This window comes from Pseudopipra pipra, chromosome 15 (assembly GCF_036250125.1).
Source record: "Pseudopipra pipra isolate bDixPip1 chromosome 15, bDixPip1.hap1, whole genome shotgun sequence".
Classification (NCBI taxonomy): Eukaryota; Metazoa; Chordata; class Aves; order Passeriformes; family Pipridae; genus Pseudopipra; species Pseudopipra pipra.
Genome location: NC_087563.1, coordinates 14,484,643 through 14,500,555, shown reverse-complemented (window position 1 = coordinate 14,500,555; position 15,913 = coordinate 14,484,643). Strand labels below are relative to the sequence as shown.

At 43.3% G+C, this 15,913-nt stretch overlaps 1 protein-coding gene across 6 annotated transcripts; it reads left to right on the top strand.

Moving 5' to 3' along the window:
• The first annotated feature begins 7 nt into the window (after positions 1-7).
• RUFY1 (RUN and FYVE domain containing 1) lies at positions 8-15,516 on the top strand. 6 transcript variants are annotated; one of them, XM_064672090.1, is made up of 18 exons: positions 8-293; positions 4,858-5,031; positions 5,353-5,470; positions 6,167-6,268; positions 6,590-6,713; positions 7,123-7,181; positions 7,902-7,967; positions 8,581-8,650; positions 9,544-9,645; positions 9,887-10,003; positions 10,348-10,515; positions 11,250-11,347; positions 11,809-11,928; positions 12,718-12,847; positions 13,268-13,362; positions 13,808-13,856; positions 14,047-14,124; positions 14,783-15,516. In XM_064672090.1, the coding sequence occupies exons 1-18, from the start codon at positions 26-28 to the stop codon at positions 14,924-14,926; spliced, it is 2,082 nt and encodes a 693-aa protein (XP_064528160.1). In that variant the 5' UTR covers positions 8-25; the 3' UTR covers positions 14,927-15,516. The 6 variants fall into 6 exon arrangements, with proteins under 6 accessions (XP_064528160.1, XP_064528165.1, XP_064528161.1 ...); XM_064672095.1 differs by having other exon boundaries at positions 21-351; XM_064672091.1 differs by lacking the exon at positions 8-293 and adding an exon at positions 2,883-3,068.
• The last annotated feature ends 397 nt before the right edge of the window (positions 15,517-15,913 follow it).

Below are 15,913 nucleotides of genomic sequence, written 5' to 3'. Positions count from 1 at the left end.
TCCGCGGTCATGTGACCCGTCCAAGATGGCTGCCGGCGAGCGCCGCGCCGCGCCCGCCGCGGGCAGGGAGGAGGATTTTGAGATTATTGACAAAAAACAGCTCCCTGATGCGGCCGAGCTGAGAAACGAGGAGAAGGCGAAGCCGGAGGAAGGGAGGTGGTCCGCTCCGATCTTGTCGCTGGCCAAGAAAGCCTCGGAAAACTTGGCACTGAGCTATGGCAGCGCCCTGAAGTCCGCGTCCCTGGTGGGGTTCGTGTCCAAGCCCGGCAGCAGTGACAGCCCGGCAAAGACAAGTACGGCTCCGCTTCTTTAGTAAACTCGCTTTTGTGGTGCGCAAATCAGTTCGCTCCCGTAAGTGCTGCTGGTTCGCGTCAGTGGTGCATGGGTGTTACTTTGAATTTTCTTTTTTAAGATGCTGCGGTTTTGTATTGGAGCAAAATTAAACGATCGACACAGATGTAGAACTTAAGAAGTGTATTATAACCAAAAGAAAACTAATATATTTGGGAAAGTTGACTTTAGTTTTATGCAGTAAGCTTTTATTTGCTGGCTCTTCTCCCTTTTTTTAAAGCTCCCCTCGGCTGCACTGAGGGATCTCCCAATTCCATGTCCTCTCTAATGCGCTGGTTCAGGGCAGGAATTCGCTGTATCTGTCATGTCAGAGAGTGGACAAGCAAACTAAGATACAGATTTGTTACAAGTTACTTTTTAACTACTCTAAAAGTTTAACCACAACTTGCTTTGTTGAACATCTGCATTCAAGGATCTAGCAACCATACAGTTTTATGGAACAGGTCTCTTAGAACTGAATGAAAAGGACTTTAGTTGAATCATATGGAAAATAAATCTCAGTGATACTCATAGTGTGGAAAAAAACCCATTCAAATGCAGCAGAAATTGGGACTGGAGCCTTGTACTCCAGTGTCTCATAGTGGTGCTTAAGTCTGGAGCAGTGGAGATCAGATTTGCTCCCTTGTGCTACCTTTTTGTTTTTAATGGTACTGAGTGTTCAAGGCAGCGTTCTGTGGGGCTGAGCAGAGACAGGATGGGAAAGCCAATTACCACTAATGGACTTTTTCATTTTTTGTGAAAATTCCTCAATGTTGGATAGTCAGAGTTTAATTGTCCTGAAAAAAATAGACTCTTGTCTTTCCCTGCATCTCAAAGTCTCACACCAAACTTCTAATGGATTTGTTTCCTGGGTGCCCCTCTTGAGCACCTGGGATTTAACCTGACAAAGGGCAGAATATCCCATTTTCTTCATTTGCATTTGGAATAATGCTGTGAATACAGGTAATTCACAAGAACATACAGCTTTTGGCAAGGGACAGGGAATGTGATGTCCTCTTGTCCTCTTAAGAGCTCCCACACTTAATGGAACTTTTACCATAGTCTTTCAGCTTCTTCTTTGTAAAGTAAAGGAATACAACACCACGTCCCCAGATTGTTCAACAGATTTGGATATGTTGATGAGTTTTATGGAAAATTCCATATGAAAAATCTGATCATAATTTAAATATAAAATGTGAACAGGCACTAAGTCACCTGTTCTACCTGTTCAGTATTACCTTTGACCGAGCCCTATAAATTTAATTTAAAGCAGTTATTTTTAAGAAATAAGCTAAGACCTGCAAGACCACTTGTGGAAAATTCGGAGCTTGTTCCCTGTATCCTCTTTTTCCTGAGATTTTATAACCTCTACCTGCTGCTTCACATCTGTTGATCACATGTTTTAAACACACAAACCCCATCCTAAACTAGGGTGTGCCACTGAAGAAACTATGTCCTGCCTTGCAGAGAGGCCGGGAGCTACAAATCTAAAGAAAACAAATCAAGAAAGACTTGCAGTCCCAAAAACCAAGAGATGGAGAACTGTGAGCTTTCCTTTGTGCTTCAGTGTTTTCTGACTTCAAAGTGTGCTGAATAATTACAGTAAACAAGGCATGTGGCTTCAAAAAGATGTTGGAACAAATCTCTTGAATTAGATGAGAGACAAAACTGTGTGACTGCATTCTTAAAGATTGCAGCATCATGTCTGTGATCTTTTGCACTTGGGTAACCTGATTCCTAATCTTTGAGGCTTGGCTTTGGTAATGTGTCTAATACCTGTTTATTTTGCATGTACCAACTTGCACAGTTTTGCAAAAGATGTACTTGACTATGTAAACTTGTAACTAAAAAGTCTAAAAAGGAATGTTCAAGTAATTATTTAACTTAATGCAAGCCATTATTAAGACACTTTAAGTTTGTGTTCATAAAGAACATTTCATTCACATTATTTTATTTTTTTTTAAATCTTGTGGGTAATACACGTATATTGAGCCAGGCTTACAAGAAAAGTATGCCTGATATGTAAAAATTTTAATTCAGAAAACCATCCAAATGGTTAATATTGAAAACATCCCAAAAAAATCACTGATTTTCTGTTTCTAGTGTATAACCTGACAATATTGACATTCAAAATATTACAGCCCTTTTAATCCTCAGTCTCATATCTCATTATATGCAGTTTTGAGGCATCCATTGGCTATAGTCAATATGCAGTATACTCTACATATAGTATATTGCATATTAACTATATATATTATAGTGTAATACAATATACTGTACAGTAACCTGCTGAGATGACAAAATTTTGTCTGCTTTGTGGTTATTAAGATCAATTTGATTAGAATGACTCCCTGTTTTCCCTCTTCTGAGACAAGGAAGCGTTTTGCTCATTTTTAATCCTAAATTAACACTGTGCACAAAAAAGGAAGGTAAAATTAGTACTGAAGAGACTTTTGCACAGTCTTAGGAATAGTGTTGACAATCTTGAGTGTGACTGACACAGGGGAGTGTGACCGTGTCTGACCCACAGGTGACAGCAGGACTGTCCTACTGCAACAGCCATGGCTTAAAAGAGGATTTCAATGACCACTGGCCTATGGTTGGCAGCACCTGTTGGAGACTGTGGATGCCTGAAGAAGCAGAGGGGCTGAAGCCAATCCCTGTCCCGCTCCCCCTTTTGTCCCAAAATAGGTTTTTTCCCTGGGTATGCGAGAAGCTGATACACACACAGAGTGCAGGTATTAGATTTATTTACAGTTCTGCAATGAAAGGGGCACTGGGTGGCAAATCCACAAAACCAGCATGATGACCACCAAAACTTTTCAATATTTTAGCAAACAAAGGCATTAATGTTCATTGGCTACAAGTTACCTAGTTCTATTATTAATTAGTATTCTTCTATTGGTTAATGATTCTCTCGCTTCTCATGCTAATTAGTCCACATGCTCGGTCTTTCACTTCTTTTGCATCAGTGGGTTTATTGGGTCAGTGGTCACAATCAGTCCCTGCCGCAATTACCTTTTACCCAGTTGGAGCTGATTCAGCACAGTTGCTGAGTTGGCTTTATTAGTTTTTTCCTTGTCTTGGAGGTTCTGCCGAATGTCATAGAATCATAGCATATGCTGAGTTGGAAGGGACCCACGAGGATCATCGAGTCCAGCTCCTGGCCCTGCACAGAACACCCCAAAACTGCCACCATGTGCCTCAGAGCATTGTCCAAACGCTCCTTGAGCTCTGGTGCTGTGACCCCTGCCCTGGGGAGCCTTTTCAGTGCCCGACCACCCTCTGGGGGAAGAAGCTTTCCTAATATCCAGCCTAAACCTCCCCTGACTCAGCTTCATGCCATCCTTGCGGTCCATAAATTCTGCATTCTCTGTGTCCACTCTCAGCGGTACATCCTTCTCCCCAAGCCTTGTTAACCTCCCCCTAAGTCTGAGGTTATTGAAACATGTCGAGCCCTAAACTTTAACAGGGCAATTCTACAGACAAGTAATTTGTCTTTCTAGCGCCTGGGCATCACTTAGAGCCGCTATCTGTTTCACGGGTTAAATCTCCCTTCCTGTTGGTTAGGCTTGAAAAAATACAAAGACCAAATATCAAACAACATCCTTTATTGGGAAAATTTGTACATATCCCACATTTTGCAACACACACACCCTCCCCGTCTCCGGCTGCGACGAGCCCGCCCCGCGCCCCTCACACCGCTCTAAGATGGCGCCCGCCCCGCCCCGCGCGCTGTCGCCGTGGTAACGCGGCGGGCCGGGGTCCCTCAGCCCCGGCGGGTCCCCCCGGCCCGGCCCCGCCGCTCAGGTAGGGACCCCCCGGGCCGGGGGGCTGGGGCCGTGTCCCACCCGGGTGCCGGGGGCGGTGGCCCCGCTCCCCGCGGTGTCGGCGCGGGGGGCTCCCCCGGGGCTGCACCCCCAGCCCGCCCCCTGCGCGGGATGGGTGGGGGGCACCGCGGGGAGGGGGCTCCGAAAGCTGGGCAGCGTCTCCGCGCGGATTCTCCCCCTGTATTCGGCGCTGGTGAGGCACCCCAAGTGCTGTGTCCAGGTCAGGGCCCCTCAATTCAGGAACGTCATTGAGGGGCTGGAGTGGGTCCAGAGAAGGGAATGGAGCTGGGGAAGGGTCTGCAGCACAGATCTGATGAGGAGAGGCTGAGGGAGCTGGGGGGGCTCAGGCTGGAGAAAAGGAGGCTCAGGGGTGACCTTATTGCTCTCTACAGCTCCCTGACAGGAGGTTGTAGCCAGGTTGGCCTCTTCTCTCAGGCAGCCAGTGACAGGACAAGAGGACGTAGTCTTAAGCTGTGCCAGGGAAGGTTCATGTTGGACATTAGGAAGAATTTCTTCACAGGATGGGTGATTAGACATTGGAGTGGAGGTGATGGAGTCACTATCCCTGGATGTGTTTAAGGAGAGATTGAATGTGGCACTCAGTGCCATGGTCTAGTTGACCTGATGCTGATTGGACATGATGATCTCAGAGGTCTTTTCTAAAGCAGCTTTTGTTTCCCCGCCTATGTGCCCGCAGGTGCGCGGGGCCACACCATGGAGGAACGTGCCAACCTCATGAACATGATGAAGCTCAGCATCAAAATCCTGATCCAGTCAGCCCTGAGCCTGGGCCGGACCCTGGACTCCGACTTCCCCCCGCTGCAGCAGTTCTTCGTGGTGCTGGAGCACTGCCTCAAGCACGGGCTGAAAGGTGGGCTCTGGATACCGGGCAGAGAAGAGGCAGGTCAATGAGTCGCTGTTGAGTCCTGCTGTGTCTCCAGTTTGACCTCTGAATGACATTGTTAATTGCATAAATGTACAGTGCTAATCGGCATTACAGATATAACTGTGTGGTTACCCCTGTACACCCTGTATTTTGTGCCTCCTATACTGTCAAGGTATTTTTAATGCCCCCTTTTCATTGACATGTTAGAAGCTGGTAAGACAAAGTAACACATAGACTAAAATTTTTAATTCTGGAGTTGGTAGCCTGTTACTTTTCCTCACAAACTTCTCTGTGTGCTCCCTTTAGTGAAGAAGACTTTTATTGGACAGAACAAATCGTTTTTTGGTCCTTTGGAGCTAGTGGAAAAACTATGTCCTGAAGCATCAGATATAGCAACTAGTGTTAAAAATCTGCCAGAGTTGAAGTAAGTTGGTTGTTGGAGGTGATGCATTTCACTCATACTGCTGGGAAAAGGAATCCTTTGTATAGTCTCTCAGCTTCCTTAATGAAATCTTATTCCCAAAGGCAAAAATACAGCCTGTAGGAGGCATTGACTTCTCCAAGAGATAAGGAGAATACCTCAAAATATTCAGAGTTTCCGATTGAAACAATACTGTCAGATTAAAAACAGTATTTGGAAACTTTTTAACCTTGCTAAAAATAACCAAAGCCTTCACAGTTATTATCTCTCCTCTTCTTTTCCCCACTTTTATAACTTTGTGTCATTTTGTGAGTGCACTAGTAGTGTTTAATTTGGGTAATTCAGAATGATGGAAAGAAACTGTTTTCAGTGCTAGGGTGCATCAGTGGTTGGGTTATGATGGTAGCTGACAATATGTGTCTTTTCAAGTTAGGAAAACTTTACAAAATACTTTTCCTTCACCAAAGAATGGGATATACTTAAATGCTTTTGTGTTCTGGAGACAGCAGTTCATTCCCCCAGGGATATTTTTTTTTTCAGTTGTTGGGGTTTTGGAGCGGGGGGGGGGGGGGGGGGGGCTTTTTTTTTTTTAACAAATAATATCCTTCATCTCACTTTTTAAACTGAGAATTTTGAGTTGCACAAATCTACTTAAAAAGAAGCTTTGTTTTTACCAAAACATGACACTTTTCATTTTAGGACTGCTGTGGGCAGAGGAAGGGCTTGGCTTTATTTGGCACTCATGCAGAAGAAACTGGCAGATTATCTCAAGGTACTCTTGGATCATAAGCATCTGTTAAGGTAAGAGCATATGGTGTAGGTTGTGTTTCCCAAATCACTGACACGTGTTGCTCCAGAGAGAGTAATTCCTTGACCACTTCAAGCTTGTTCTTGCAGCCTGCAGAGGAGGAAGTGGTTAATTGTTTCTCAGTGAAGCTACAGAGGAACTTAGTCAAGTGTTTTCTGAGAGTTCTGAATCCTCAGCCTTGTGCAATAAATTGGTGGGAAGGGGCTGCTCAGCTGAGCTTTATAAAGGCTGTGTTACTGTTTATATGATTTCAGTGATGGAAGTGCCACTATAATTGTTTGATGTGCAGTGATGCCTGATAATATTTCTTCCAGTGAATTTTATGAACCTGATGCACTGATGATGGAGGAGGAAGGAGCAGTTATTGTGGGTCTGCTGGTTGGACTGAATGTTATTGATGCAAACCTTTGCTTGAAAGGAGAAGACTTGGATTCCCAGGTGAAGATTAAACTTAAGTAGGATCAGTTGGTATAAGATTCTCGTAGAATTAAGTACATCTATAAATACTTTACTGAGATGGGTCCAGAGTTCTTTCCAGCATGTCCTGAGTTCACGCTTATCATGTTTCCCACAGCAAATAAAAAGAAAGTACATAAGTAGTAGTTTATGGAAATACTCTCACAACTAATAACTCCTAGGAAACTGTTCACACTAAAATATGCTTTTATGACAAACACTAACTTCCATGTTTGCATCAGCTAGGAATAATATAGGTATTATTTGTCTCTGTAAACTTAAACTTCATGTTTTTATCATTTTCCAAATACACATTTTATCATTTTCCAATTCTGCTCCTATGCAGAATTGCACCATGAAGGTGTCTTAATATCTTAAATGTATTTTTCAGGTTGGAGTGATTGATTTTTCCTTGTACCTTAAGGAAACACAGGACAGTGATGACAAACAGTACGTATGGTGAATTAATAATTCTAAACTGTTACGGGTTTTGTAGAACAAAACTGTTAGACAGTCTGTGGGAGGACATGAGTGCTGGAGACCTCAAACTATTAATCATCCTAAAAGGAGAATCCAAAACAGATTTTGTTAGCTAATACTGACTTTCAAAGATTGAGCCTGTGGTGGTTTGAACAAGAATACAATGTGGAGAGTTTGTGTCTTGAGCTGGGACCAAATTAAAAGCACCCAAAATATTAGATTGGGCTTTGTTTTGATTTTAGAAGAGATGATCTGCCAGGACACCCACTGCTAAATCACTGCTTTGTTTCTAAGCACTGTTTCAGAAACACTCTCAGTTAAGTAGCTCTCTCTGTGGAAGAGATCAGTTATGGAGGAAAAAATGTAATTTGAAGTGAAATGTTGGGTGAATTGAGATCACAGCTGTTGACAGCACTGAATCTAGAATACCTGTAGCAAATGAAGGGGATTTCATATTTTATGTGCTTCTGTCACTTCAGAGCTCTTCACTGTGGAGCTGCTGAAAAGCAGCCAGACAGCTGCTTCACCTCCCTGGTGCTTCTCATCTAGCTCAGGCACAAGTATTTTATAAGGAGACAATAAAAGGTTTCAACTCAGTTTGCAAGTCTGTGCTGAAAGCCCTAGTACAAACTAACACTTTAGAATGAAGGAGTTTCTTCTCAGTCAGTAAATTTTCACTTTTACAACTAGAGATGGAGGGATTACAGCTGTCCTTGACCAGAAGCATTATGTGGAAGAACTGAACCGACACCTAAGGTGGGATTTTCATCTATTCTCATATACAAACACTTGTCCTGTTTAGCTTTTCCAGTATGGCTTTGAATGTCTCTGCCATCAGTCTTAGAGATTTTTGTCTGATATTGAAATGCCTTTCCTGATTATTTTCCAAAAATCTTAGTTTCATTTTATAGTCTTGCTCTTCTGCAGGCACATGCAATGCAGAAAACAAGTCATGTAATAGTAGTTTACTTTTTTAAGACTGATTAACATAACACTGTGGAGGTATGTTTTCAAGAGAAACTATTACAAGTGCATCTGGAAGTTCATTCCTCAGAGGAGGAGTCTCTGCTCTTCCCCCCATAGGTTGTTCAGTGGGAAGAAAGGACCTCACTTCCCTTCTTGAGCAGGAGAGGTGTTAGCACTGCAACAGCTGAGCCAGAACAGGGCTGCCAGTTGTATGGAAGGGCATGGTCCTCTTAGGGCTTAACAGGGACAGTTGTCCTTCCTCGGGGGTATTTTTCAGTTCACCAAAGTATTTAGTTATTAAGAAATGCAAGATGGTTAAAAAAAATACTGTTGAGGACAGGAATAAATGCTAAATGTTGGCACTTTTTTTACCATTGTTATGTGTCTCTCTTCCTTGCTGCAGTTGCACGGTTGCAGATCTTCAGAACAAAATAGACTGTTTGGAAAAGACCAATTCAAAACTCCAGGAAGAGGTTTGTGTCTGGTCTGTTAAATATTTCTCACAGCTCTTTTCCATCAGAGGCAAAAATCCCCAAGAATGTACCTTAGACCTAAAACATTTGAGTAGGTACTGGTGAGATGTGGGGGACTGGGCAGACTGGCATGGGTTGGCACATGGAGAAAGCTTTCTGGGAAGCTTCTGCATTAAATTAGTGGTTAAAATGCTTTTGGGCACCTATTTGGTGGATGGATTTCCTTAATCAAGTTTTTTGTCTTGCAATGGTGTCTCTACCCAAAAGTAATCAAACCACTGACACAGACATGACTTGTCCCTCTTCCTTCTGCACATACACGTGTGTATTTGTCATGTGAGTGATCCTGGAAAAACAGAAGTTAAAAAATCTTTCCCAGCTGGGAAGTAAAATAGAATCCAGCAGCATACTTTATGTGTATATATATAAATATATATATATATATATATATATATATAAACCCACCACCACACAAAAAATATATCTGTCTTTCAGAGTGGATCTGTGTAGTCCAATTTCCAGTGTATTTTTGGTATCCCCACTCGAAAATGCTGCACAATTCTACCAGTGAATGCCAGCCCTGACCTGCTGTGTGACTTCTAGTTAATACCACAGATCCAGGGTGGATTTTAGCCTTTTACACTTGGATGCATTTCTTTGGGCAGTTTAATAATAATTGATGAGGGTGTGAAGCAGAAGGCAGTGAACAAACGTGTGTGGGGTTATTAATTTTGGCTGTACAGTGGGTTCGGCCACAGGAGGGTCAGGCAGCTCCTGAAAGGGGAAGTGAGCAGCACACCTGCTACAGAGGCTGAGCTGCTGACCTTAGAATTGCTCCAGATGTTGCCTGCTTGCACAGTGATTAAATATAGATCTGTTCTCTTTATAAACAGCTTGCAGCAGCTACCGACCGAATTGGATCACTGCAGGAAGAGCAGCAGCAGCTAAAACAACAGAATGAATTGATTCGTGAACGGAGTGAAAAGAGTGTAGAGGTGGGCCACCGATTTAAAGATGAGGAGGAGCTTTAAAATAAGAGATCTCTTTAAATCAGCTGTAGTTAGTGCTCTCAAACCCACTGGGAACTGGAATGCTCAGCCAAGTTGAGCAGGCTGCAGTGCAGATCACTGAGTTTGGGTGTTGTATGCTCAGGCATTTTAATTATTTTAGGCATACTTAGGGATACTTTAAATACTTTGTGATATTATGTGGCTTTTCTGCTGATGTTTCTTGTAGGTAACAAAAGAGGATACAAAAGTAGAATTGGATACTTACAAGCAGTCACGACAGGGTCTTGATGAAATGTACAGTGATGTTTGGAAGCAGTTGAAAGAAGAAAAAAAAATCAGGCTGGTAAGGAAACTTAACTATAGAAAGTGAAGTAAAAGACACAGGATTCAGCCTAAACTGTAACATTACAAATAAAATACATCTGCTGTGCACCTTTTGCAGCTATTCAGAATTCATGAAGGAATTGCAAGCAAGATGCCAGATGGGCATTGGTCATTAACAGTGTCTGTGAAAAAATGGGAATTGAGGCTTTTGGAATGTTGGAAATTAAAGGTGTTTCTATGTTTAAGAAACTACCAACATTACAGCAGAGACACATAGTTTTGTGTATAGGGTTATATGGGTTTTGGAAATGCTTATCCCTGATGTATGACTACGCTGCAGTAACTAGGAAATCTCTTTGTAAGGAACTAGAGAAAGAGTTGGAGCTACAAATTGGAATGAAAACAGAAATGGAAATTGCCATGAAACTTCTGGAGAAAGATACTCATGAAAAACAAGATACTTTAGTTGCACTTCGCCAACAGTTAGAAGAAGTGAAGGCCATTAACTTGCAGATGTTTCACAAATCTCAGGTATGTGCAGGGGACTGGGGATGGGTTTGTGGGGTTTCTGTTGTTTGGGTGGGTTTGTGATGTTATGTCATGTTTTTTTTCAATTGGACAAAAAATAAACTGATAAGCATTTCTACAAGGAAGCCATGGAGTAGTAGTGCTCACACAAAATACACAGAGCTTGTTGCTGTTAATGAAATAAAAGTTTAACTAACCATTAAATAAGAGTTTAGCAAGCCTTTCCCTCCCATACGTGGTGCCAGAGGGGATTCCTCTCAATTTTTATGGGCTGTTTCCTGGTGCCTGTTCAGGCTTTACCCAGGCCTTTGCCCTTTCACAGATACTTGCAAGGCACAGCCCAGTGAAGCCCCAGTGCTGAGGTGGGCCTTTGCTTTTGAAAGCAGTATTTATTTTGGGGGTTTTTGGCTTCCTGATTCCATGCCCACTGAGTGCAGTTGTTGCATTCAAATCATCATTGATGATCTTATCCTGTCCATTTAATCTGATAACTTCTTTCTTCAAGCTTTTTTCCAAAGAGAGGATTTTTGGCTTGTAGCTGATCTCATAGGTAAAAACTTAGTTAAGGGTTGGGATTTTTTTCTGAGGTCTTAACAAAACAAGTGGAGCAATGTCTGCTCTGGCATTATCAGCATTTTGTTTGTACATTCCAGTTAGACCCAGGCCTGGCCTTTAGCAAGCTGAACATTCTTGATGTGGTGGCAGACTTTAAACACTGTGTTCACTGTTTCCTATAGAATGCAGAGTGTTCATTACAACAGAAAACAGAAGCAATATCCTCTTTTGAAGGAAAAACAAATGAGATGATGTCCTCTATGAAACAAATGGAAGAGAGGTAATAATTACCAGCTCAGAAAGTTAACACTGAAGTCAGTAAAAACTTTCCAGTGTAAACCTTTACAGGATGACCTTCCATATGCCCCTATAGACATTTGGGCACACGTGCCAGCATGATCTTTTTTACTTTCTCCTCCTTATCTCTCTGTGCTTGCTGTTCTCTTATCCCAGGCAAAGGTGCCCATAATTGACCCATTGAAAAGCCATAGCTCTTTCCATAGGCAGGCCATTTAAATCAAGTTAACTTCAGCTTAAGAACTAGTATGACTCTAGCTTTTGTCGTTTGGGGTTTTTTTTCAGAAATAATTACTTTCAAAAGTCTTTTTCTTTTTTTTCTCCACTTGCATTTTCAGTTCAAGCTTTTATAAAGACCTGTTCTGGTAAATCTAAAAGAAGAGGATGAGAGGGTGTAGTTAAGGGGTGAATTGACAACAAATGCACGTGTTCCTTGCCTTGTAGGCTGCAGCAGGCAGAGAAGGCAAGGCAGGCTGCCGAGGAGCGGTGCACCAAGATGAAGCAGGAGCTTGCTGGCAAGCTGGACACGTGTCGGCAGCAGATGTCCCAGCTGGACAGCAAATGGTATTTAATCTGATGGAATTTTTTTTCCTTCCCCTTTGCCATTCCTCTCAGAAGTGCCTTCTACTCCTTTCGTGCTCGGGTCTAAGGAGGGGTAGGTTCGAATTGTCTTGGCCTGAGCATTGACAGAAGTAGGCAGGGTCCAGGGAAGCACAGCATTTCTGGGCAGTGCACAGTGAGCATGAGGATTTTCACATGTTTTTCTCCAGAATATCCAATTGAGAGCACAGAGTGCCAGCAGAAATCTGGCCATTCCAACCAGCAATGAAGCTTTCAATTGCTTTTTTAATAAATCAGGAGATAGGTATGGTCACACTTGTAGGCTGAGCAGAGAAGTGACTGTCATCCAAAGGGATTGGGGTTTTTAAAGGGGGTTTGGGGGCTTGTACTTAGGGAATGTTAATCCTCTGAAGATTTCTAATACCAACAGAAAATGTTTCTTTCACTGTTCAGACGTCAGGGTAGAGTGTCCCTTTTAAACAGTTTAAACATAGGTAGTGAAATATGTACTTGTGGGGATTGGGTTTGGGGGGGGTTGGACCTTTTAGTTGTTTGTTTTTCTTCTAGCTGTTCATTGCTGCTTGTTTCCTGTGACCTGAAGATGTTAATATAGTTTTTGATGTCTGTTGTCATTACAGTTTGATATCTGCTGCCCATTCTTTCCTTTCCCAGAACAACACTCTAGATTTACCCTCTTTTGGACAAGATTTCTTCTCCTCATACTGTTGCTATCCTATTCTATGGAATATTTTTCTGCTATAGGGTTTTTTAGAATGAATTATTTTTCAATAGCTCAACTCTGGAAAAGGAGTTAAAATCTGAAAAGGAACAGAGGCAAACTTTGCAAAAAGAACTGCACCAAGAGAAAGATGCAACCACTCTGCTTAAAACAGAATTGCAACAGATGGAAGGACTGAAAAAGGTATGTACAAGCTTCAAGTGTTCAGAACAACTGAATGTAATTTATTTTTTAAGCATGAACATTTTTGTTAACCTGAAGATTTGCTCCTGTGTATGGAGCAGTTTAGATTCTGAGGGCACAATTGCACATCTGTATCTGTCTGTGTGCTCATGGGTGGGCACAGGACTGATATGTTCTAGCTCCGCTCAACAATGTTCAAAGCCTGAAAATCTTCCTCCTTCTGGTAAATACGGTTAAATGATTTCATCATTTGTGCAGAACCAATGGGTAGCTCAGCCATGTAATTCTAAACATCAAGCCTCAGAAATAAGTTTGTAAAGAAGCTGATTCTTGTGAACTGCTTGGGTAGTTTGGGTAGACTGATCAAGGTTATTGGTCAAACAGTGAACAAAAATGTTGATTTCGTGCTTGATTTTATAGGAACTGAGAAAACTGCAAGACGAGAAGCAGCAGTTGGAGAAAGTCTGTGAGGAACAGGAACAAGCTCTTCAGGAAATGGGACTTCATCTCAGCCAGTAAGTTCTAGGAACTGAACTCCTGTAAGTGACATAACCTGGAGTATCAAACTAATACCAAGAATTTTAAACCTCATCCAGTTACAAAAACCAATTGATGTAAGAATTTTAGGAGGTAGTTACTAGGCATGGGAAACTAAAGAGCCATGAAATAAAAATAAGGGAGATCCTTGTAAGAGTGAGCTGGCTGAGAGATGAAACACTGCAGGAAATGTTTAGTTCTTACAGTGGAACTGTGCTTTTCCCACATTCTTCTGGTTATGCTGAAAAGGGGGCAAACCCCAAGGTGACAAAGTTTCCTGGTGTTAGTGAGTGGTTCAGAGGCATAATGGGGGGCTGGCTGAAGAATTGAGGTGTAGATTCAGTGGCTGGACAATGGAATGGGAGGGAAAACCAACCACAACTAAATATAAAGTCATGCAGAGGGCATAATTTTTTTTTCCAGATCAAAGTTGAAGATGGAAGACATTAAAGAAGTCAATAAAGCACTAAAGGTACTCTACATCTCATGGGTATTTTGACTGTACATACAAATTTCATTTAACACCTTCAAATTTCACCACAGTTATTCTGCTCTAAAAGGTGGCTTTTGAAAAATACCAACAGCATTGGTAAAATGCCTTTGAATTTTGTTTTGTAAGTTTATTTGTATCTCCAGTGTGGTTTTTTATTCAAATTTTCCAGGGTCATACTTGGCTGAAGGATGATGAAGCAACACACTGCAAGCAATGTGAAAAGGAATTCTCCATCTCAAGAAGGAAGGTAATGTTGCTCGGTGGATTATTTTTAAACAATCTGTGGCAAACAAAAATGGTGCTGTTGCCTAGTTTGCAAGGGAAGACTGACTCTGCTTCAATTCCAGATCTTGTTGGCATGATAGCTACACAGGGATTAATTTGGCATTTCCCATCCTAAATATAATGTTTCCTCCTGCTTTTGCGTGCTCTCCTTGGTGGGAGCTGCTGTGGGCTGTGTTCAGTCTCCCCTCCCGGCTGAGCGGGCTCCGTGCCCGGCTCCCAGGGGGTGCTGTGGGGTCCTGGGCCGTGCTTTGGGACAGCGCGGGGGCACGCGGCAGCCCAGGGGCCGGATCTCCTCCCTGTAGAGCCGGGCCGGAGAGCAAGGCCTGGCTGCGGGAGGGGTGATCTGGGGAGAGCTCCATCAGTCCAGGCCCGGGCCTGCTCCTGCTCCCGCTCCACCCTGAGCCAGGGCGAGCCCAGTTCCCGGCTGTGGAGGGCGGGCAGCTGCGCCAGGATCGTGCCCGGTGTCGGGCCCTGCGCAGGAGGAAGTGCTGCTGGGAGGGCTGGGCCTGGTGGGGAGTGAAGAGGGATGTCAGTGTCCTCAGAAACCCTTCCCGAGGTCTGACTTCTCTCTTCCTGGTGCTGCTTTCAGGCAGCTGTGCTCACTCTGACTCTGTTTGCAGCACCACTGCAGGAACTGTGGGGACATCTTCTGCAACACTTGTTCCAGTAACGAACTCGCGCTGCCGTCGTACCCTAAACCCGTCCGTGTCTGCGACACCTGTCACACGTTGCTGCTCCAGCGGTGTTCCTCCAACTCCTCCTAAGGCCCTCCCACCCTTGACAGAAGCGCTTTAACATTGGAAAGTAGCCATTATTTTTTTAATTCTGAATTGCAAGTGTCCTCTGTGCAGCAGACTGGCTGGTCTCTGATAATTTCCTCTGTGGGACAGAGCAGTGTAAAATAATTTGTAGGGACTGTGCAAGCTAATGCTTCCCCCAACTGGAATAATTAAGAAACTTATATCGACTGTAATTTCCCTTAAAGTTCTATTTGAAACTAAAATCACTTTTCTGATTTTTATAGGTATTTGTATTAAAATTTGTATATGGCATTTCTACATTTATTTCATCCCTGTAGACGTCCCTGTCTCTGCACATGAACTTCAGTTCCTCTGTACCTTCACTGTAGGTGCTCCTGTGTGTCTCCTGGCTCATGTACAGTTTTGTATTTGCTCTAAGTCAGAGAGGAAAAGGTCAGTTTATGAATTGTCTATAGAAAGAGCTTTATGGGGAGTGTCGATGAATGTGCCTTCAGTTCACTGCGGAGTCAAAACCTGCACATTGTACTTGTTCTGGAAGTCGCTGTGACCACGGTGTGGTAGTTACACAATAAAGCCTTTTGCAAAAACTGAAAGCAAGAGACGTTCTGATTTTAAACAGCTGTTGGTCACAGATGCCAGAAGAGAATGTTCTTATCCAGCCATGCACATCCAGGGCTTAAGCTAAAGACTCCAGAACGAGTCTGGGATACCTGACTGACACTGTGGTATTCTAGAAGGTAGATGAAGAGATGAAGCCCCTGCTCTGCAGCAGCTTCCACCCCCTTCCCTGGAAGAAAGGGGGCAGTGACTCCAGCTTGCTGTGCCCACCCCTGTGACACAGCAGGGCAGCTCTGCCCCAGCCCAGGGGTGTACATTCTGTCAGGCCTGGGCACAGCTGCAGCCGGGTCCCAGAGCAGTTTGTGTTATGGAGCACCAGCACACTGGGCTGTTGCCTCACCCCAGGAACTACAGGGGTGAAGGCACCACTGT